Source organism: Dicentrarchus labrax, unplaced genomic scaffold (genome assembly GCF_905237075.1).
Source record: "Dicentrarchus labrax unplaced genomic scaffold, dlabrax2021, whole genome shotgun sequence".
NCBI lineage: Eukaryota > Metazoa > Chordata > Actinopteri > Moronidae > Dicentrarchus > Dicentrarchus labrax.
This window is the reverse complement of record NW_026136712.1, coordinates 10,912,565-10,934,232: the sequence shown is the minus strand read 5'-3', so window position 1 is coordinate 10,934,232 and position 21,668 is coordinate 10,912,565. Positions and strand designations below refer to the sequence as shown.

At 41.0% G+C, this 21,668-nt stretch overlaps 4 protein-coding genes across 5 annotated transcripts; 2 read left to right on the top strand and 2 right to left on the bottom strand.

The window, feature by feature from the left end:
• Positions 1 to 341: 341 nt before the first annotated feature.
• Positions 342 to 1,930, top strand: LOC127373429 (myeloid-associated differentiation marker-like protein 2). The gene has a single exon (XM_051417886.1). The coding sequence runs from the start codon at positions 424 to 426 to the stop codon at positions 1,318 to 1,320; it is 897 nt and encodes a 298-aa protein (XP_051273846.1). The 5' UTR covers positions 342 to 423; the 3' UTR covers positions 1,321 to 1,930.
• Positions 1,931 to 2,653: 723 nt separating this feature from the next.
• On the top strand, positions 2,654 to 3,781 carry LOC127373270 (myeloid-associated differentiation marker-like protein 2). The gene has a single exon (XM_051417600.1). It carries the CDS (start codon positions 2,725 to 2,727, stop codon positions 3,565 to 3,567), a length of 843 nt encoding a protein of 280 aa, XP_051273560.1. The 5' UTR covers positions 2,654 to 2,724; the 3' UTR covers positions 3,568 to 3,781.
• Positions 3,782 to 4,217: 436 nt separating this feature from the next.
• On the bottom strand, positions 4,218 to 7,107 carry LOC127373269 (putative protein MSS51 homolog, mitochondrial). The gene is made up of 6 exons (XM_051417599.1): positions 6,955 to 7,107; positions 6,241 to 6,390; positions 6,009 to 6,133; positions 5,305 to 5,868; positions 5,076 to 5,169; positions 4,218 to 4,541 (listed from the first exon to the last, which is right to left on the bottom strand). The coding sequence occupies exons 1-6, from the start codon at positions 6,969 to 6,971 to the stop codon at positions 4,337 to 4,339; spliced, it is 1,155 nt and encodes a 384-aa protein (XP_051273559.1). The 5' UTR covers positions 6,972 to 7,107; the 3' UTR covers positions 4,218 to 4,336.
• Positions 7,108 to 9,836: 2,729 nt separating this feature from the next.
• Positions 9,837 to 21,374, bottom strand: LOC127373268 (putative protein MSS51 homolog, mitochondrial). 2 transcript variants are annotated; one of them, XM_051417598.1, is made up of 7 exons: positions 21,144 to 21,374; positions 17,800 to 17,977; positions 17,485 to 17,634; positions 15,360 to 15,484; positions 14,470 to 15,033; positions 11,278 to 11,371; positions 9,837 to 10,587 (listed from the first exon to the last, which is right to left on the bottom strand). In XM_051417598.1, the coding sequence occupies exons 2-7, from the start codon at positions 17,955 to 17,957 to the stop codon at positions 10,380 to 10,382; spliced, it is 1,299 nt and encodes a 432-aa protein (XP_051273558.1). In that variant the 5' UTR covers positions 17,958 to 17,977; positions 21,144 to 21,374; the 3' UTR covers positions 9,837 to 10,379. The 2 variants fall into 2 exon arrangements, with proteins under 2 accessions (XP_051273558.1, XP_051273557.1); XM_051417597.1 differs by lacking the exon at positions 21,144 to 21,374 and adding an exon at positions 20,736 to 21,083.
• Positions 21,375 to 21,668: the final 294 nt, after the last annotated feature.

Genomic DNA, 21,668 nt, shown 5'->3' with positions numbered 1-21,668 from the left:
GGATCTGACAACTATTGGAAATCTTCCTCTTTGTTTCACTGCTTTTCTGGTTGGGAGCAGAAAACCACTCTTCACCCTGGATTGGGTGTGATGCTGAAGTTTGATTTAAGAGTAATTATACTAATACAATTAAAAAAATAATAATGATTATGCCTTTCTGTAACAGTGTCCCTGTTAAAATAATGGCTTTACAAAGTCATGCTCTAAAAAAGTTCAGTTACTCCGTATGTGCTGCAGCAGACAGTTATCACTACACACCGTCTGTATCATTTATACCATGCAAACTAGATTGTGTGGTAAGTGGAGCTGAGAGGCAGTAAAGCAACGGGAAACACATCAAACACAGCTCAACTACTTTCTAGCAGCTAACTGGGAGGACATATAAAACAAAGGTGTTTAAACTGCTCTTCAGCTCATTTAAAGATGGGAATTATTGATGATATCAAGGACACGGTATCCAAGGCGGTGTTTACTCCTTCTTCGCTGTTATCTGGCCGAGGCGGACTGCACGCGGCTCAGATCCTTCTGTCTCTGGTCACCTTTGTCCTGGCTGCCTTCAGAGGGGGGAGCACCCATACCTACTGGAACTATGCAATGTTCACCTGGGCCTTCTGCCCCATCATGACCCTCATCATCACCATTATTGAGATGTTAAAGCTTGATGTCATACTCAATATGTTTTGCATGGACTGGGATGACTTCACCACTGGGATGGCCATGTCTTCTACACTCATGACTGTCTCTGTCGCCATTACCTATGCCAATTTCTATGCCTGCCTGAAATGCCTGTATGGTTGGATAGTGAGCATATTTGCTTTCTTGTGTGGCTTTGTCTACACAGTGGAAGTGGTGAAGGACAAAATCATGGACAAGAAGAAAGGGTCCTACCTGTCTGCTCTGCCTGGATTCTGGAAGGTTATGGAGGCCTTTGTGAGCTGCATCATTTTTATATCACTGACTGGTTACAGAGACAAGCCGGCTTTGATCTTGTGTATTATAGCATATGCCATTCCTTTCCCCATCCTCCCTCTAATAATAGCTACCAACATCTTAAAGAAACTGAAGATGTGTTTGCCCTTTAACCTGGACAGGTTTGTGTTTATATTTCTGGTGATCTCTGTTGTGCTGTATATATTTGCAGCTATTGTGTGGCCCATTTTTACATTCAGAAACAACCCTCGTCCCAGTGACTGTCCACCAAGCTTCTGTATCTGGGCCATACAGTTTATGGTTACATTTATGACCTATGTGAATCTCATTCTTTTCACACTGGACCTCATTTTTACCCTGCTTGGCATCTGTGGGTTTAAACGCACCTAAACTTTAACAGGACATTTAAACTTGTTCTTCAGGGTTAGGCTTAGTCTTAATATAAAAACATCTCTTCCCATTACATTAAAACAAAAAAGTGTGTTTTTTTTCTAGCAAAAAATATGTTTCTAGTTTAAATTATGCCTTTAAAGCCTGATGTAAATTGACATTTCTGATCAGAAGTCACGTGATCACATTTTCCACATTTGGGTCCATGAGTGTACGCAGTCTCTTTTGGAGCACAAGCAGCACTGCAGCTGTGCACCAATCATGGATTGGGGCTTTAAACATCCATTTCTGGTCACACTCAAATTGCCAGATTTAAAAGCTAATCGACATTTGTGGTGATGTGTAAAGAACACACAAGGCCAGGATTTTGTCACACTGGCTCAATATCAGACTGAACACAGAACAGAAAAGTGGCAACAACAAAAAAAAGCTACAATTCTAGCCATAGCGACAGTTCTGAGCAACTAGGTTTCTGGTAGTATTCTTTTATATATTCTGCGTATTATGTTTGCATGATGAACATTTGAACATATATCCTTTGTCCAGTTTATTAATGGTCCAATGTAAAGTATAATGTGTGATGCATAATTAAACCTAATATTACAATTCACCTCTGCATTTTTTTCATTGTCCATTTTCATAATGTGATATGAAATATGACCTGCATATGTCACTGCCAATGAATATTAATAGATGTCAAATGTGTTGCATTACGTCTGTTTGAAAATGAGATTACACATGAATGAACACACCTGTGTATCCTGGCATCTGTCAGCCGCAGACAGAAAGTGACTGATGTGCAACGGGAATAAAGTGACACTGCAGTTTAGACACATTGTGACCTCATAAAGTTCATATTCCATTGTCGATTTCCAATTGAATTTCAAGGTAAAATCTGGTTAAGGTAAAAGAAATCATTGTCAGTTCACATAATTTAATTACGACAAATGTGAACAGATAACATGAAAAGATAAGAAGAAAAAGATGGAGCGCATTAATTTGGTCACACTGATTTTAATCACAAAAGGGAGTAAATGTTATTTGCTGATGTTGGTTTCTGAAAACTGAATAAATTACTCAATAAAATAAAAAATAAATACAAACATTGAATTGCAGAAAAACTCCATAGATAAGCAGAATAAAAAACAGCATTGAGGGCAGCAACAGAACATATGGTATATTCCACTTCAGACATTCATTAATTACACACTGACACACACACATCTCTCCCTGCCAGAAATTTGAATAAAAGGAAGTGTGTAAAAGGTGCCTGTCTGTGGTATAAGACTTGGCTCTATCTCAGTATGAGAATCGAACAGCAGCAGAACAAGGAATGAGCTGTTCACAGAGACCTTTGCTTCCTATTTTTTCACGTCAAGATCTTGAGCTCCTAATTTGAGCATCATGTGTGGCCCATTCAAGGGCTGTCAGGGCATTTTGCGCCTCCTGGAAATAATCTTCAGTGCTTTGGCGCTCATCATTGTCATCTTCAGAGGCAGGATGGTGAGTCCATGGGGTGTCTGGTGTGAGTTTGTCTGGGTTTTCTGCATCACTGTGCCCCTGGTCCTGACCGTGGTGGAGGCCAAAATGTGGCACATCCTTCTGGCCGTCTTCCTCCCCAACTGGGCTGACCTGACCTGCGGGCTGACCACCCTGTGTGCTGTGACCATCACCTCAGCCACGGTCATCTTTGCAGCCGTTTTTATCTGCCTCTCCTGCATCGTCAACATGCTGTGTTTCCTCTTCTCCCTGATTGCCACCGTTATCTTCCTGATCGATGCCGTAATGCAAAAAAAGAAATTTCCAAGCGGCTACCTATCCAGCCTGAGAGGAGGTCTCCGCACAACAGAGGCCTTTATAGCCTGTATCATACTCACTGCGGCCACTGACCACTTTGTGAACGGTGAATGGGCCTTTCGGCCTTTTGGGATGATATGCAGCATCATTGTGTTTGCCGTTTGCCTCCTGGTCACTGTGGTCATCATCGTTCTCCATCTGCTCAAGCTACTGCAGTGTCTACTCTCGTTCAGGCTGAGTGTGATGGAGCTTGTGTTCAACATTGTGGCGGTGCTGTTGTACCCGCTCGCTGTCATTCTGTGGTCTGTCTTTGGTTACAAACGCAGCAAGTACAATCCTTATATCTGTGAAAAGTGTTCCTTCGTGGACATGAATACTGTTAACATTGGAGCCATTGTCAATCTGGTCTTTTACATTGTGGACTTGGTTTTATCCTTCAAATCTCTCTAGAAATGGAGACCTGACATGTATCTAGGGATTCAGATGAAAACCACAATTTAAGTTGCATGGTTTCATTTTCTCAGAGGTAAAATATTGGATGGGCCGTGGCTGTTTATAGTCTGTATGTTGCATAAAATCATGTGAAATATTAACATTATATAACATCCCTATATGGCTTTCAATAATAACTTTAAATCCTGGATTACAGCGAATAAATGGTGAAGTCAGCAGCAGACAACTTGTATACATAAAAGGTTGTTTTAGTCATATTGTTACTAACACATAAATGCCTTTTGGGGGGATGGCAGGGGGTATTTCTTGTCAAATTAAAATGACTACAGATGTATAATGTATGATTTGAAATTGTGTCTTTACAATAAAGAGAAGAAAAGTTTAGCTTAATCCAGAGTGGACAATGCAGTTTGCTATATATCTAATCATTTGAAAATGTTAGTTGTAGACTTCAGTAGATATCAGCAGACATTTGAATATTTCAAGTGTTATTGCCTCTCTACTAAAACAACAATAGTTCAGAGACTTGTGAGATTTGAATATACAAGTCTGGCAGTTAATGCAAATGCTATAGCAAACACTCAGAGCTGATACTAAAGTACTTTTTAAGAATAATACAAATTGATTTACACACTATTTTTAAACAGTTTTGTTAGACATCATTACATGATTTAATTAAAAGGCATATAAAAACAATGTATTACAGTCCAAGAGAATCAGAGTTCCTGTTGTGAAAGGGCATCAGTGTGTGCACACTGCTGCTCCCTCAGTCCTCCTCTGGTTCCTCAAACTCCACACTCTCCAGTAGACCCTGAAAACAGAAGTAGTGGGAGTTGCAGTAGACAGGAGGTTTGCTGGGACACGAGCCCACCACTTCTGGTTTCAGCGACGCAAAGGGGTTGGCTCCACTTCCCTTCAGGTCCATCTCCAGCTCCAACAGGATCTGCAGGGAGTACGTCATCTCTGTCTCACTGTGCATGGAGGACAGGAAGCAGCCATTACTCATGTCACAGACGAGTTCACATGAACAATAAGTGACTGGGTTTCAGACATTTGGTGTATTTGCATACTTCCACTCACTGGGGTAACATACAATACAGTAATGCAAATAATATGCACCAATGTCAGTGTGCTAATTTGTATATTATTCACAGTTAAAGTTACTGATTAGAATATGAAGATCAGAGGTTCAGTAAAGCATATTAAACCAATTCAAGTTACCAAATACTTTATTTGCAATATTCTGTAGGCAACAGACACAACACTCTTGTGTTAATCAGTGGTGTATTTATCTACAGTCTGATATTATTTAAAGAGGCATAAACTCCAAATCCACAGCTCCTCTCCCCCAAAGCATTTATAATCTGATTACTGTAGTGTAATGTGTCATCTGAACAAGTAGCATAAAATAGAAATATTCACGTAAAGTACCTCAAACTTGTAGTGAAGCACAGTACTTGGGTAAATGTACTTAGTATCAACCTCTGAAATTCTGTACCACTCACCTGAGAGTAGTGAAAAGTGAAGGAATCTCATAATCCCTGAGGAGCAGAAGTGTTGGAAGCCAACCCTGGTCGAGGCCCTGACTAGCATCAAATCCTTGACACAGAAATATGTGACGGAAAACAAATCAAAAAGAGCTCAGATTGAACAAGAACCTCCTCCTGCAACACAACAGTTCAGATTTTGTGGGATTGGTATTAGATTTTTATGTAATGGGAAAAATGTTCTCACCAGGATGAAATCCAACCACCAAATCTGGCTTGGCTGCTTCCTCTTTCTCCACCAGTTCCTCCCAGAATTCGTGGTAGAGGCCCTTGTAGGCGCTGATGTAGACCCTCTTCTTGGGGCCAAACGCCCTGAGAGGAGGCCTCATGATGGGGCCGTCCACCACCTCTGGTCCCACCATGACTATCTCGATACCCTGGTGTCCAGGGAACATGTTGTTCAGCTCATCGTAGTCAGTCAGTCTAGCTGCCATAGTCTCACTATTTCCTGCTCCCACCAGGTGAATGGTGAGAGGTTTAGAACAAGGCTTAAGACCAAACAGCCTCATCCCCCAGGCTATGCTCAGTGGTCTGGAGAAGAACTCACTGCAAACCCTCCACAGAGACTGCTTCAGTTCCTCATCATCAGGCTGAGGCCTGCCAGCGTTGGTCCACAATTCTTTCATGTTTGCTCCTTTTAAAATGGGATCGAGGCGAGCCGAGAGATCTCCCTGCATCGCAAGCCAGTCATCCCAGCCTTTAACCTCTGACTCAGGCTTTGACCATTTTTCTGTGGGGAATGGAAGGTCTTCTGATGATAGAAAAAAACAATGAAAAATAGTTTTATAGAAGCAGAGACAGTTCATGAGTTTTGGTAACTATCCTTTCTTACAAAAGAATAATTCACCTCTTTTACAGTTTGTGTAGATTCTTTTTAAATATACGTTTTACCTTTGAACAAAAGCCACTCCACAACTCTGTCAATGGCGGTGAGACGCAGCTGTGAGCACAACTTCTTGTGTTTGGGCCAGTCGTCCTTCTGACATTCTTTGCAGCAGTAGTAAACATGTAGACATCTGTGCAACGATAGGAGTGAGAGATCTGTGGTTGTAAGAAGTACTGACTCTGATGAGGGAATATCTTGTCCGCACCCGTCTGCTGGGTGAGACTTTTTAGTTTTTACCTGCCACAACGCTTCAGGCTCTGTGGGTTTGAAAGTTGATTGGGCTGCTTCTCGCAGTGTGAACAGATTTTAAAAGATTCCTCCATCTTGTCGAACATTTCTTTTTGAGACCGGAAGGCCATGGGTTTGCCCTTGGCCCCCAGACCAGCTCTGGAGAGACAAATAAAAGAGGAATTTAACATCCTTAGAAAATACAGAATACAATACAATTAATGTGCTGTAATATATCTGTATACCAGTTATAAAAACTTCAAACTAATGTAACAATTGCAGAATCCATGTTCACCTTGTCCTCAGGTCAACAACAGACCACTGAGGCCTTTCTACTTTTCTATTCTTAGACTAACATTTGCTACAGTAGGAGGAGGGGAGAAGAGGGAGGCGAGGGCAGATCCATAATGCGTTTACATTTAAAGAAAAATAAAGTAAGGAAAGGGACCTGAAGCCTAGTGGTGACAAAAGGGACAGAAAGTAACAGCAGGGAGCGAACGCTTTGAAACAGGCTGCGGTGGCAAGCTAACATCTCAAAATGCCATTCAAATGTCGAGCTGCCATTATTAACGAGCACCAGGTGGCTCCGCTCTTGCGCGCGCGGCTTCAGACGCCTATACGTTTTTTTAATTGCGTCATATAGGCGGACATTTACATTAAATGTTTTTAAAATTAAAGTTCGGGGTAGAATATATGTTAATAATGTCGTCAAACCTTACTTACCTATCAGTTTCCGTCATTTTGTAAATTGAGTCTCCCCCACTCGCTGGTTCTCCCTCCCCTGGTCCTGTGGTTTGTTATGTGAGCGGGCTGTTGGGGGCTACTGGTGCCAGATATAGCACCTGTGCTTTTCCTTCTAGAAAGTTCCAAAGTCCAGACGGTTCCTGACTTCACAAGACTTACAAACAGTGGCAGATACAGGTCGAAAATAAGAATAAGAAAATCAGAGCTGAGAAAGTGGTGGTGCATTTATGGTCAAACCCTTTTTAAAGGTCCAGTGTGTGACATTAAGGAGGACCTATTGGCAGAAATGGAATATAATATTTATGGATATGTTTTCATTTGTGTATAATCACCAGGAAATAAGGAGTTTTTTAGGGTTATATAAATATATATAGATATAGATATAGTGTGTGTGATTTCCTCCCTAACAGTATTTTCAAACTTTAAGGCCACAATTATTTTTCTTGTTTTGAGAGTTTTTTTTAAATTTTCTTAAATATAGAAATCTACATCCCCCAGCATCTTTAAGTGGTGTTCAGTGAGGCACCAGAGTTCTTCTGCCAGCTCCTTCTCACAAACAAACATTACAAAGGTTAACTAAGCAAACACTCTCCCACAGATGGTGTTCAAATGTGTGCTTCTATTATTAACGCCAGATATCATATAAAAAGTATAAAAAGTGAAAATACTCTCTGATTCTGAGAGAAATCATGTATCCAAAGAGCTGTTTCTCCTTGTTGGGATCCCCTGAGGGTCTTTTTAATCACTTGGGGTCTTCATTCTTACAATACAAATAATTGCATTTTCTCAGCACATCAGTATTATTGTATATACTAAAATATTTATAGTCATTTTACTCCTTGGAGATACCTTTTGTTATATCTGTCTGTTTTGATCCTGGACCCGTTTCTAATTTATTTTTTCATCCTGGGGCTGTCATCCATCTCCTCACTATTCATTAGACTGTTCCCTTATCTCTGTTCACATCCTTATTTCCCTCTCTCCACTAGAAGGGCACCCTAGAGGGCACTGTATTGCATTCTCTCCACTGGGAGGGCACCCTAAATGGCACTATAGTGGTAACCAAGAGGGCACTTTTGCTTTGTTTCTATCAAACACGGGGGCACCATGACCTAGAAACTCCATTATATCTGTACATTGTACACATCCATTACTGTAGAACAAGACTAAACCCAGAATTACTTCTTTTTTTAAAAAAGTAATTTAATTTAATTTGTTGGCTTTATTGATAAACAGCTGTAGAGAGACAGGAAAGGTGGGTTGAGAGAGAGGGGAAGACACGCAGCAAGCGGATTCGAACACAGTCCGGCAGCAACTCCGTATATGGGTCGCCAGCTCTACCGACTGAGCCAACCGGGTGCATCCCTGAATTACTTTTAATTTAAATGTAAGTTTGATTCACTTCAATCTTAACCTACCAGCCTGACCACTAAAAAGTCCAGAGCACTATTATAGTACTGCTTTCTGTGTCATATTACCACGTTCATCCACTAGAGGGCAGTGTCACACTGTAAAGGCTGCAGCACTGGGACTATTGAGACATTTCCTTGTTTTATGAAGCAAGGCACACAGACAGATATGTAATGGTATGTTTAACACACTGCTATCAGTGTCATGAGTGAGCATTATAATTTATTTTCACACATCAAACCAACAAACAGCAGATAAATTTAACCTTTTTCATTGGTACAGATAGCAGTTTTAGGCAGGATTGTCCTCACACCCATTTAGGTTAGTAAGATTGGATTTGGTGACCCACCGACATGAAATGTTCTTGTTATTCATTTAGAACTAAGTCACTGCACACAAGGAGGTTATAATAAAAATATGTATCTATTGTAATTAGGAGTCTTCCCTTATTGTTCTAATGTGTTTATAACTTGACTACTGCTAAATTATTGGAAAATCAAGCCATTCCTCTTTTTAAATGGAATTTATGGATGTAACACTACAATATGGTATACAAAATTTAAAGTTACCGATCATACTGACCACTTTCTTCACGAGTAATTCCTGATTAACTCTGAACCAGCCAGTGAACAGCACAAAACTAAAAAAAAACTATTAAAGACTCATTCATTACTAATTACTTAAACATTAGTTACTGTTTTTTGTGCACAGACGTAAACTTACATAATACATAATACTGAGTGGTTAGGCTACTACTTTACTAGTCATTGACTTATTGTTCACTAGCAGTTATTTTCTCATTCGTTCCTCATTTGTTCCCCGGTAACTACTCAAGATTTATCTGAAATGTTTGCAGAAGGTGGGTTTAATTTCGTAAACATGAAGTGGCATTTCATAAGCTGCCACAGAGGCAAAATCATGTAATTTTTGTCCATGCTTTGTAATATAATGCAATCCCTTACAATAGGCCGGCAATAGGTGAAGCATATATTGTTCAGTTTTGTTGAGACTGTATCAGACAGGCAATGCCTTATGGCAATTTTTAAGCCTGTGCCTCATGCTGTTTTTTGGATTACATTGTATTGTCTGGTGTGACTGTTATCAACCCAGAATACAACTGAAAACAGCTGTCAAAGAAATGCTGCCCGGCTTTTGGGCCATTTTATTGTCAAGAGATAGAGAAATGGCATGATTGCTTAGGGAGAGTCTCCACTCAGCACATAAGAACTATTATATTGTCTATTTAAGAAGACAAAGCCGTGGTGATCAGATGTCTAAAGCATGAACAGTTGAACAGAGCCACAATTTGTAGGCAGGTTTGGGTTCACCAACAGAACATCCATTGTCCACACGCACCACATACTACAGAACAACAACTCACCATTTTAAAGTCCTGCAACAGCTACAAATGAGAAACAGAATCACAAAAAATAAGAAAAAATAAACCAGGCTTTAGTTAAATTTGAGCGCTGTGGCACTGTATAGTTTATTTAAGTGTAATATTAGATCATGAGTTACATTAGCATGCATGTGATCTGATTGTGAGATTTGGGAATAGGTGTACCCACAGATCAATTTACATCAAATGATGAATTTTGGTCTCATTATGACCCTTAATATTCAACACTGATGCCACCTCAGGGCACCAACACAGTACAAATCATTGTGTCCCACTGACGCCCTCAGGTGCCATCATTCTAAATAATGAGCTTTGAGAGATTTCTGTAATCTGTCTCATTAATTGATAATTTCAGAATATAAAGGGCAGTGTTTAGTATATTACTGCAGCAATGAAGGTGCATTTTTCTCTATTAAAAGCCCTCTCTGCCCCAAATGAGAATGTTAGCTTCAGCGTTCATGTATACCAAGTGTCAGCACAGCTAAGCAATGTTCAAGACCACATGAACCTCAGGAAGTCACAAAATCCTGTTTTTAAAACCACATCTTTAACATAGAGGACCAAAACAGGCTTTTTTTCCCCTCACATTGGCCTCTTAACTGTCTGGCCCGGCTTCCTCTAAGTCTTCTTCAGGCAGTATTCCCTGGAAACAGATGTAGTGAGAGTTGCAGTAGACTGGGCTATTGTTGGGGCAGGACTGGACCTGCTCGGGTTTCTGTGAGGTGAATGGGTTGGGTCCACTGTCCCTGATGTGTATGTCCAACTCCAACAGAATCTGGAGTGAGCACTTGAGCTCGTTCTCACTGTGGAGACAAAGAGATAGCTAAGGAATCAATTAATCAGGTAAGATTAGTTTTATCATTATGAGAGACTGAGGAGAGATAAAACACCTCATAGACTAATGTTAATCCACCCACATGAAAAGAGTTTGAGAGAAATTATGGAGGAACAGCAACAATATGAAGTGAAAGAGAACAACATCAATAACTTTTCTATATCATCAAGTTAGAGTCTACAGGGGGAGTTTGTTGAGAGCGCCTGCAGCAGAGGAAATAAATCTTTTCTTCAACTTGGCTTTTGTACAAACGAGAAACTGGTATTTGTCACCAGAGGGAAGAAGCGTGAAGTGTGGAAGGAGTGGTGTGATCTGGGTCGCGGGCAACGATAACTGTGTTGAGACTGAGAACTGTGGTGATGAGGTCAGGTAGGAAGAGTCGGGAGACCAAACATGATATGTGGGTGAGCAACGATTGTGCCATAGAGGAGGGCAGAGTTTGATATAGAATAAAACAGAGGGAGGAGGAGGAGGTGCAGTAAGTCTCAATAGTCATCTGGAGTTGAGGTTTGAATAGCAGATGGTATACATTGTGAGTTAATGAGTCCTCCCGGCACAAAGAACTTAAAATATTAACTATTGCTGGAACAGCAAGAAATTAGTTATTCCCATAATAAATGTGAAACAGGTGTATGTATCATACAATAATGTGACTAACCTGTACATAGTGAAGAGTGAAGGGATGTTATAATCTCTGAGCAGCAGAAGGGTGGGCAGCCAGCCTTCTATCAGACCCTGGTTAGCATGGAACCCTGTGATAAAAAAGACATATAAACACATGTGTAAGAGATATGTAATAAAGCCTTCAAACAAAATCAGTGTGAATGTGTCTGAGAAGCTGTGCAACCAGTGTGTTAATATCATTATAAAATGACCACTATCAGGTTTGTTTAAAACACATGAAAACTTAAAATATCATAATAATCAATAATAATCCAAATATTTCTCTGTACACATTTTCCTGACTAAAACCCAAAGTACTGGACAAATGTAATTTTTTTTGACCTGCTGATGGCACCAGAAGAAAAGTCAGGAGTGTGAGGGGATCACCAAAGTCATTGGGATATACATTATTGTCTGGGTTCCATATCTATTTTGTCCAATACATCTAATCGTTCTTGAGTTTGGACAAAAGTGGAGGACCAACCAACCGCGTGACTGACACACAGTCCATCCGACCAACAGACAAACATTTTCACTCTAATGGCTAAGAGCCATCTTTAGCCATTATTCATTAAGAGTTTAATTTTGGAAATCTCAGCTAATCTGCTTCATCAGGACTGTGTGGGTGTGGCTTAAATGTTGTTAGATCCTGATTGGTGCACTGAAGTAGGTGACATCAAAGTTTATTCACCTGAGCACTGCCCACTTCAACCCAGTGGAAAGAGCACAAAGAAAACCAGAAATACTTAATGGGAAGTCTCCAAAATTGTTTTCACTTTGGCAAAAAAAATGTGGCTTAATGTAGGATCCAATCAATTACAGTAATGAACTGATTTTCAGGGCCTTTAACTCAAACTTCTTGCAACATACGTACATCCCTGAATAAGTCAGCTGAATGACACTGGTACTGGAAAGCTCTTATTGAGCTGTCTGTTTCTCGCCATACAAGTCTGTACAGAGTGACAGAGGAAAAAGACAGGTCTTTTCCCCTGTGAGGTGAAATCGAACAGATTACGCTTGATTAGTCTCAAGCCGCCCATGTCTTTCTCTTGTAAACTAGAATATATTTCTTTCTGGACGTGTCACTGACAGTGTTTTGCAGTCAACCTAATTATCAGTCAATAAAACAAAGTTAATCTTGCTCCACACAAGCTGACCTCATTTAGAAACTTCAGCCGGACTGGAAAAAGCTTGCTCTAACCTAACTTACACCGCGCCAGCTGAAAATTTGTGACATTACAGTGCAGAAGTCTGGCTATATCTACGAAGGGGTTGGGTGCATAATCCTGCAGCATGCTAACTGACAGATGTCACTTTCACCCCTGACTCTGGTTTATAGGAGTAGTCCCTTTTTCTGAGCAGCAGTGTGGAGTGATGAATAGCTCGACCTTCAACCAGATGACTGAGGTTCAAGCCACCATGGCAGCAAATACTGTAAATCCAACCAGCTTAAGTGTCCTTGAGTGAGCCAAAACCGGGGGAGCAGCAAACAGTGAATTCCCTGCTCAATCTCACATTATTAGTTTGTCCGAGAGAACGATGGAATCACAAATTCAATTTGAAAAACTATGCATGTGAGAAATATGAAAGTAAGCCAGGAATTTATTAAAGCTTCAGCTGTTTAGTATATACTGGTGTGTACACTGATTGTAAGGGTGTTGTGTGGTGGGCACAGAGGCACAGTATTGTAAAGGCTTGTGATATTGGCACACAGATGGTATTATGTTATATATCGCCTGCCACATCTTTCCAGGAAAACTCCAACTGCAGAAAGAGGATTTTAATTTGAATAATGCATGCCATGATACTGACATCCCCGAGGTTACACTTCTCATCATGATGAAACATTTAACAGGCAGTAAGCGTTTAGGCGTTTAGACCTTCAGGGGATAAGGTGACAAAGAGATGTTACAGTCGGACTGTTAATGACCTCAATAATTGCCTGGCTCCAATGAGAATTTTGGCCATATGGTGGATAAAGTTGCTGTTAATGGTAATAGACTTATTTTGTCTCCTGAAAAAAATATATGCTAAAATCCAGTTTATTTCATGGACAACAAAAAACTATCTGGATGTTCTGTTTGTGTTTATGAGGCCCCCTGTTTTCAGTGGTCTGTCTTTGTATGGAAGGCACTTCTTTAGCCCACATCCATTTCCTTTGTGAGAGTTGACAGCTGACATCACCCTCCGTCTCCTTCTCTAAGGTCAGTGTCAGTTTTCACTGCTTTCTCGCAGCATTTTCCTCTCTCGTTCCCTTTGTGACTTTCACACACACATACACCTTCCTTTTTATTCCTTTCGTCATGCTGCCTTGCTCCTCTATCACTTAAACAGTGTCATAATGCAGTGCTCTGCCAGCTTTGCAGTATGAAACGCAGCCAGGCACTCAGACAGTTTACTCGCAGGATGACTGATTCCTGTATATTTAGCTCCAGTGGAGCCTGCAGCGATAACTGAGCCATGGGTTATGGATGCGGTTGGGTCAGAGCTTTACTGCTACTTTGCAGGTTAAAGGGTCACAGAACTGATTCTGATTCAGTGGAAGAGCTTAGGAGGTGTGGGGTTATAGTGCCACTTTAATGAGGTGGTGTCTGTCTGAGTGGACAAAAGGGCAGACAGTAGATATCGACACTTTCAGTCTAGCATTCTATTTGTCACAAGGTGGAAAAATACTTTTTTATTAGGTGGAGACTAGGATGGTGAGATTGTTTTAAATCAATGATTTTGCACATGAACAGCAATGTTCATCAGAGTGAAACTGGGGAAACTGAGACTCCTCTTCTTTCAAAAGGGCAGCTTACTGACATTATGCTGAGTCCAGCAATCACAAGCCAAACTCTTTCCCAGCTGCTCCCGTTAATCACCCAAATCCCCAATAAAAGCTCAGCGCTAATGAATAGGCCAGATCTAGTGAGTTACACGTCTCCTGCTTGCTCTGTTCTGAGGTTATTGTCAAATGAGCATAAAGGGAGACGAGTCACTGGTTCTCTAAGACAGCTGACCACTTAAGCTGAGCAGTTTCTATGTATAGCCACAGTGATCATTATGTTCTTTACTGGTTGATTTAAAGGCATTTTGAGGTGAAAGTCTCCTTTCAGCCAGACTTATCTCGAGATTTTAGTGGTTGAGCAATCACATCTGTTACTTTTTGTTTTTTCGTGTTTGGCAGGATGATGAATGTACATACCAGGATGAAATCCAACCACCAAATCTGGCTTAGCTCCTTCCTCTTTCTCCACCACATCCTCCCAGAACTGGTGGTAGAGGCCCTTGTGGGCACTGATGTAGACCCTCTGCTTGGGGCCAAACGCCTTGAGAGGAGGCCTCATGATGGGGCCGTCCACCACCTCTGGACCCACCATGACTATCTCGATACCCTGGTGTTCAGGGAACATGTTGTTCAGCTCATCGTAGTCAGTCAATCTGGCCCCCATGGTCTCATTGTAGGATGTCCCCGCTAAGTGAATGGTGAGAGGCTTAGCGTACGGGTCAAGGCGAAAACGTTGCACGGCCTGCCCAACTGTGAGAACTCGAGAGAGGAACTCGCTCTGAATCCGCCATAAAGACTGTTTCAGTTCAGAGTCATCCGGCCTTGGCCTGCTGACATTCTTCCAAAGGGTTGCCATGTAGGCACCCGACAGTATGGCGTCCAGACGTGACGCGAGTTCCTCCTGCATGGGAAGCCAGTCTTCCCAGTGCTTCACCTCAGCAGCTGACTTGGACCACTTCTCAGTGGGGAATGGGAGGTCTCCTGTGGGGGTGGTAGAACATTTATGATGGATTTATGAACACAATACAAAACTGAGGAGACAGAGAAGTGTTGATTCTGCCTGGCAAGTTTACATGGTGTTTGAAAAGCAATCAGAGAGAATCGAAGACTGAGGAACTTTAATCAGAATTTCATAAGTGCACCAGTACTACACTGTGACTTTCTGTCAGTTTTTGTCTCTCAGGCATTTAATTTCTGCAGCTCAGCTCTAAAATATGCCATCTCATTAATGTGATTTCTCTGTTTTGTGAACTCAAACAGCTATTAAGGCATTTTAATTTCAGCTGCACCGCCTTTTCATTTCTCACCAGTGAACATCAGCCACTCCACTAGTCTGTCAATGGCCACCAGATGCAGCATCTTGCAGAACTTTTTATGCTGAGGCCAGTCTTTTTTCTGACATTCCTTGGTGCAGTAGTACACGTTCAAGCACCTGTGACGTAAAGGGGGGGAGGGGAGAGAGAAATTAAATGGAAAGAAACTATGCAAGGCATAGAAATTAAACAAGTTAAACAAAAAGGAGCATTTTAACTGACAAGGTTGTATACTCTCCACTTTATATCATCAAACTGTTTTGCACCACCATGCTCCAGACTTAACTATCCTGACAACTAGTGCAAGGGATTGTAGGGAAGAGTACTACATAGATTCGAGGTCCCCAGAGGATGATTTCTAATGACTTTGGTGATCCTCTAACCTTTTTAACTATCTATCATCAGATCAAATTTGTGTTTGCCCATTTTAATGACCAAATAACCAGAGAACTAATGACATTCCCATCAGGTTCAACTGTGCTTTGGGTTGAGTGCTAATCTACACATGTTAACATAACACACTAAACTAATATACTGAATATGGGAAACACTATACCTGCTAAAGATCAACATGTTGGCATCGTCAGCGTGAGAATGATGGCTGTAGATATCATACATCCATGCTGGGAATGTTTGCATGTTAATGTTAGCATTAGCTCAAAGCGATGCTATGCCTAAGTCATCAGTGATGGACTGTGATTAAATAATGCTTAACTCTTCAGGTGTTTGATGCAATCCAAAGCACTGCTATCAATTACTGAATCAGCTGTGGGCCATGAGAAAATCATTTATGGGTGCATCATTTGTAACATATATCAGGGTAGCATCTTTATTATTAGACGATCAGCTAGGGTGTCTTGTGCCAGGACATAAATAGCATCTTACATCCACATAGAAATTGTAATTCAGCGGCTAACTCATGACACTGACAATAAATTCTGTCCTGTTTTAGACAACAGCTAATAGCTGCATTAGGTAGACGCTGGAATTTATTAGCGAATATATAACCTTTTTGGGCTTTTATGTTGTGGCACACAGTTAAGGTGGTGACTGGTGAGGTAATGTGCTAGATTAGAGGTCTGAGAGCCTGTGCCAGTTGGTGTGCCTTGGGAGACTATATTATTTTACCTTGCAAACATTTGCAGCCTTAGAGGCACCCACATTTCCATAAAATCATTTATCAGCCAACATGTTCTGTAATAGAACACTTTGGGTGTACTAATCCTCCAAATGAGGCTTACAGGTGGACAAAGTGAGAAAAAACAGGTGCCCATTGAAAGGTAAAATATAAAACACTTCTGCAGAGACATCTCAGCCTTAAGAGCAATAAAAAAATAATATGAATCAGAATTAGAATGGGAAAGATGAATGGGAGTCCTAGGCAGGTTGGAGTATTTGTGGCGATTCTCAGATGACAAAGTTCTTTAGGGTTTTAAAGTTCTTTAGGGTTTTACTTGTCAGCAGTCCAAATGTCTGCTGATGGTACATTTTCTGAGAGTGGCAGTGGCAGCTGAGAATTTCAAAGGACCGCACATACAAGACAGTGTGTGTGTGTAAGTGTGTGTGTATCAGAAAGATAGAAAGAGAGCAACAGAGGAAGCAGGGAGCCGGAAGAAAAATGAAGCACAAAAACAATGAGGCACTTGTGAATATGCAGGATGCTGTATTCATTATTCTCAATAGGCTCCTTGAAATACACTCTGTGATGTTGGGACATTATAAAACTGCATTAAGCTGTTCTTAATAAGCTGCCAAGTTGCAGAGAAATGAATCACAGTCAGGGGACGTTGCTATATTTGCCACTGGCCATTGTCCACCTCTGTAGAGCTGTCCACACCTTGGTGGCCTATCATTCTGCCGCTGATACACCGACAACTGGAAATGCTTCACACATAACAGCTATTGGACAACAATATCAGCGCCCTGACCGGGTGATAATAGAGCCGACGGTGTGGGTTTCAGTAGCCTTAAAAATATTCAGATTGTCAACAGTGATTAATGTTAATCAGAGTTAATATTGCAATAATAATATTGCAAAATCATGCATCACGGATCACACATCAACACATCTCTGCAGTCATTCTCGAGCGTCACCATTCAGTTGTGGCTTTGCACTCACTTCACACAGCGCTTCAGGGTCTGTCCCTCGGTGAGATGCTCTGGGAGTTTGCTGCAGCCGGTGCAGAACTTGAAGGTCTCCTCCATCTTCTGGAACAACTCCTTATAGTTGCGGAATGAGATTCCTTTCGTCTTTCCCTCAACAGCAGCCCTTATAGACACATTTGGCAAGCACAACACGTGAGGAAGTTTCGAAAGCATGGGATATATGAAGCCATAAGGTGCAACTATATGAAAATGTAGCCAATCAACATATATTCCATATAAACTAATAAAAGTCTTGATGTTCAGAAGAGTAACATCCAACAGTTTTTACCTGTATTCACTGTAGTCCTTCATGTTGAGCTTGTTGAGAATCACCTTAGAGAGCCCAGGAACACTGGAGTCCAGAGCGTAAAAGCCTGCCTGGTCAGAAAAGACGCTGCCAGTCCCTGGAGCATAGGACTGTGGGAGCGCTGGGATCTGGGATGCCATGTTGTGGTCTTCAATTACCACTATAGGAGAGGAATAAACAATTATTTATTCAAGTTTCATTAGACTGTACTGAACATCTATCACTTACTGTTTGGTTCATTGAAAATGATGGACAACCAGTTAAAGAGTAAGGAGTCAGAGTTTTTGCTTACTCCTGTCTTTGAACCTCTCACCTTGCTGCAGTGATGAACAGCTGTACTCCAGGACACTGTTACCAGTGTAACAAAGCAAACTTCAGACAAACACCGTAGTGCATGTGCGCTTGTGACTGTGATTTTAACATGGCACTTTCTGAAGACTGACTAATTTCTGTAGTTAGCCTCAAAGGGCCGCTTGAGGAATTGCATTTTTTGTTACTTTCGTGTTGGCTTCATTTTATAGCCACCGAGGTGCCGCTTGGCCGCTTTCTTTGTAAATTACTTTGTAACCCAAGCACCATGTTTGTACAGTTTACCTCATGATCATCACAGTGAAAAATAAAAGTATTGTTGTTGTGTGTCACAGAGGTTTATAAAATGCTATGCAGTTTTTTCGTGTCTGATAAGCTGGGGTGTGCCCAGGGCAGTCCTTTGTGGCACCCCATTATCAGTCTAAATTGACCCAGTAAGAAGTAGGACATTAGTTTGATCATATGAATGTGCATTGTTTTCTATTGTATGTAAATAAATAAACATTTTGCTCACTACCGTTTCCAATGTCTACTTATTTAGTTAAGTTATTTTTTAGGGTAGAGAGAGGGGGGATGACACGCAGCAAAGGGCCACAGGTCAGATTTGAACCCTGGGCCGCCGTAGCAAGGACTCAGCCTTAGTACATGGGTCACCAGCTCTATCAACAAAGCTAACCGGGTGCCCATTTTTTCTACTTATTTAAGTAAGTCCTGCAGTGTGTGAGCAGTTTCCCTTTTCTGTATTTGCTTACTTTTGTCTTTCAGCACCTGCACTCTTCATGGATGTGCATGCATACTCCTATTACTTTTGTACATAGCCTATATTTGGAGCTACGATTTCTTTTTGAGAACTTAAATCATAAAGTATAGAAACCTTCCATTGTATTTGTATGGTGCCACTATGTTGTGATTGGTGGCATTATTTATCTTTCAAATAAAACTTTTAAACTCTGGAATGTAGGAAACAGTAAGACACTGTAATGTTAGCATTTAAGTAAATATGCAAAATGGCAAATTAATGCTATTCTGACGTGTGTGTGCATGTGTGTGTGTGTGCGCGCACACACGCACTTCATGCCACGCCTGCATAAGTCAGTGCCACACTTGTGCCACCCCAGTCAATAAAATGTGGACCCGCCCCTCCTGATAATCCTTTAAACTCTTGGATCCGTCACTTAAACTGCAATCTGGATCATATTTCATTGTCTCACTGGTACCTGAAACAATGCACCCCCCATCAATGTACCCCCCCTTTGACATTTTAAAACATCACATCCATTAGTTTATCTGGGTGTGCTGGGTGCTCTCTGACAGGTTCAAAGCAGAGTGTAAGGGACAGGGACCCCCTCCCACCACCACCACCATGTCAGACTGAAAAATGAGAAGAAGCAGGGCTAGAAATGCGGACTCTGGTGGAAGGACATACAGTCACAAGCCACACAGAAGTATTTGTAATAAACACCCTGACGGCCAAGTAACACCACAAAGATTTTCACTGCTGTTAGAAAACTCCAGACAGGGTGTATCACTGCTGCCCAGACCCACAAAAGCTATTTTGGAACCAATGATAACATTTTAAAGGTATACACAAATACACAAAGTAAGCTTCTCCAGATTTCAGATCTGACTTTGTCAAGGATATGAGATTTTCACCAAGCAACGGCGGCACCAGCTGTACAAAAACCAAACCGACAATCAGTCGGACTACAGACTACAGACAGTAGTTATTCTGAATTGTGTTAATCTCGAGGCAGACGTTGGTATCTTTTCTCAACATAGATACAATAGTGTGAAGTTGACACACTGTATAGGCCAAAGACCAGGATTTCCCTTGTGCTTTAAAATACCCCCTCTGTCATACACATACACTCTGGCTAAACACCATGTGGGGAGACATTTAGTTGATTTATTTAGTCGGCCTGACATGGGGGGGGGGCTAAGAAGGGAGAGAAATGTGATCATCTGGTGGTGGCAGTCACCAGGAGCTCACATGCCTCCTTCAGTCTTTCTTTACATTTAGCTGGAAACCGAAATCCAGAAATTAGTTCTTTTTAAAATCATGTATGTCTAAAAGTATGCTACATTTATCTACTTATGAGATAAAAAAAAGACTTTATTGATCCCACACTGTGGAAATTCACTTGTTACAGCAGCTCCAGATATAACACAGCAGATAAGAAAAAAAAAGAAATACACATTAAATAACAAAATAAAATACAAAAATACAAGATATCAAAAAAAAAAAAAAAAATAGAATATGTATGTTCAAACTATATACAGTATTTGTATACAGGGTGATATTAGTTAAAATATAATATTGCACAGGTCACAGAAGGAGGTAGCGGCATATTGTAGAAATAAATAATTGCACTGGAGAAAAAAATATATTATACAACAATGATTTAACAGGGCTATGAATATATTAACTATTTCCTGTTTTTTGTTTTCCTATTTATTGTGATAAACATAACTACCTGTCTCTGAAGTACAGCAGTACTTAACCTTCCCTTGAAATTTTCAGTGCAGCTTGCAGCAATGAAACTCTATTCTCAATTAAATGTCACAATAAATGCCTTTTATTTATCACACAGAGAATCTTTTGTACTCACAATGCTGTTCATTCCAGTTGGACATGAAAGAAACGTTTCCTCTACGTTGAGGAACTCTATCTTTTCAATTTCATACCAAGTGTTGCTGGGAAATGATTTAGCCTTATCATGTCTGCAGACAAAATTGAAAGGCCTATATCTAATTAGTTCCTTCATATCTACAGTGCACCAGGGAAGCATGGGGTTGGAAATGAACAGATTTCCCATGAGAGGACAGGTCTTTTGCTTTTCTCTCCTCACATATCTGACCGTGACAATGTTAAGTTTTTAGCATGCAAAGTCCTCCCACTGACTATCTGGCTACAGCATTATCACATTTTCACCTTGCCGTGCAATTGCACTCCGTACTAAGAAGAAGATGACTATGTCACAGCGCCAAGACATGGAAAGATATTTGAGCAGTCATACCTTTGGTTACAGATGAGCTGAGAGCCCTTTGTTCTTGGTTCCCGGTACAGAAGAAAAAGATTGACAGCTCCTTATGTTATCAACACGTTATGGAGCCTCTGCTGGGGTCAAAAAAAAAACAGCCACAGGGGTTAGGGTGGGGGGCTAATGGGTGGGAGAGGGAGTTGTTGGATGAGTTGGGGAGGCGGTTTGCCTTGGAGGAAGATGAGGGGCTGAAGAAGAGAGGACAGAAGTACATTTTTAGAAAAAGAAGGGTGCGGTAGAGTGGAGAGAGAGAGTGAAGAGAGAGATGGGGGGGTCTGGGAGAAGAGGTGGGGACTCAGATAGAGAGTGGACACATGCACACAAACACTACAGTATGATACAAGAGAGAAATATTCTGCAAAAACACACTCAGCCTGCTGGAGAGAGGGAGTTCAGAGATGATAAGAGGGACTTCACAGAGGAGGAAATGAAGAGCAAAGAAGAATCAATGATAACAAACACATCAGAAAGTGGATTTCTGGAATCAATAACAGAGCAGTA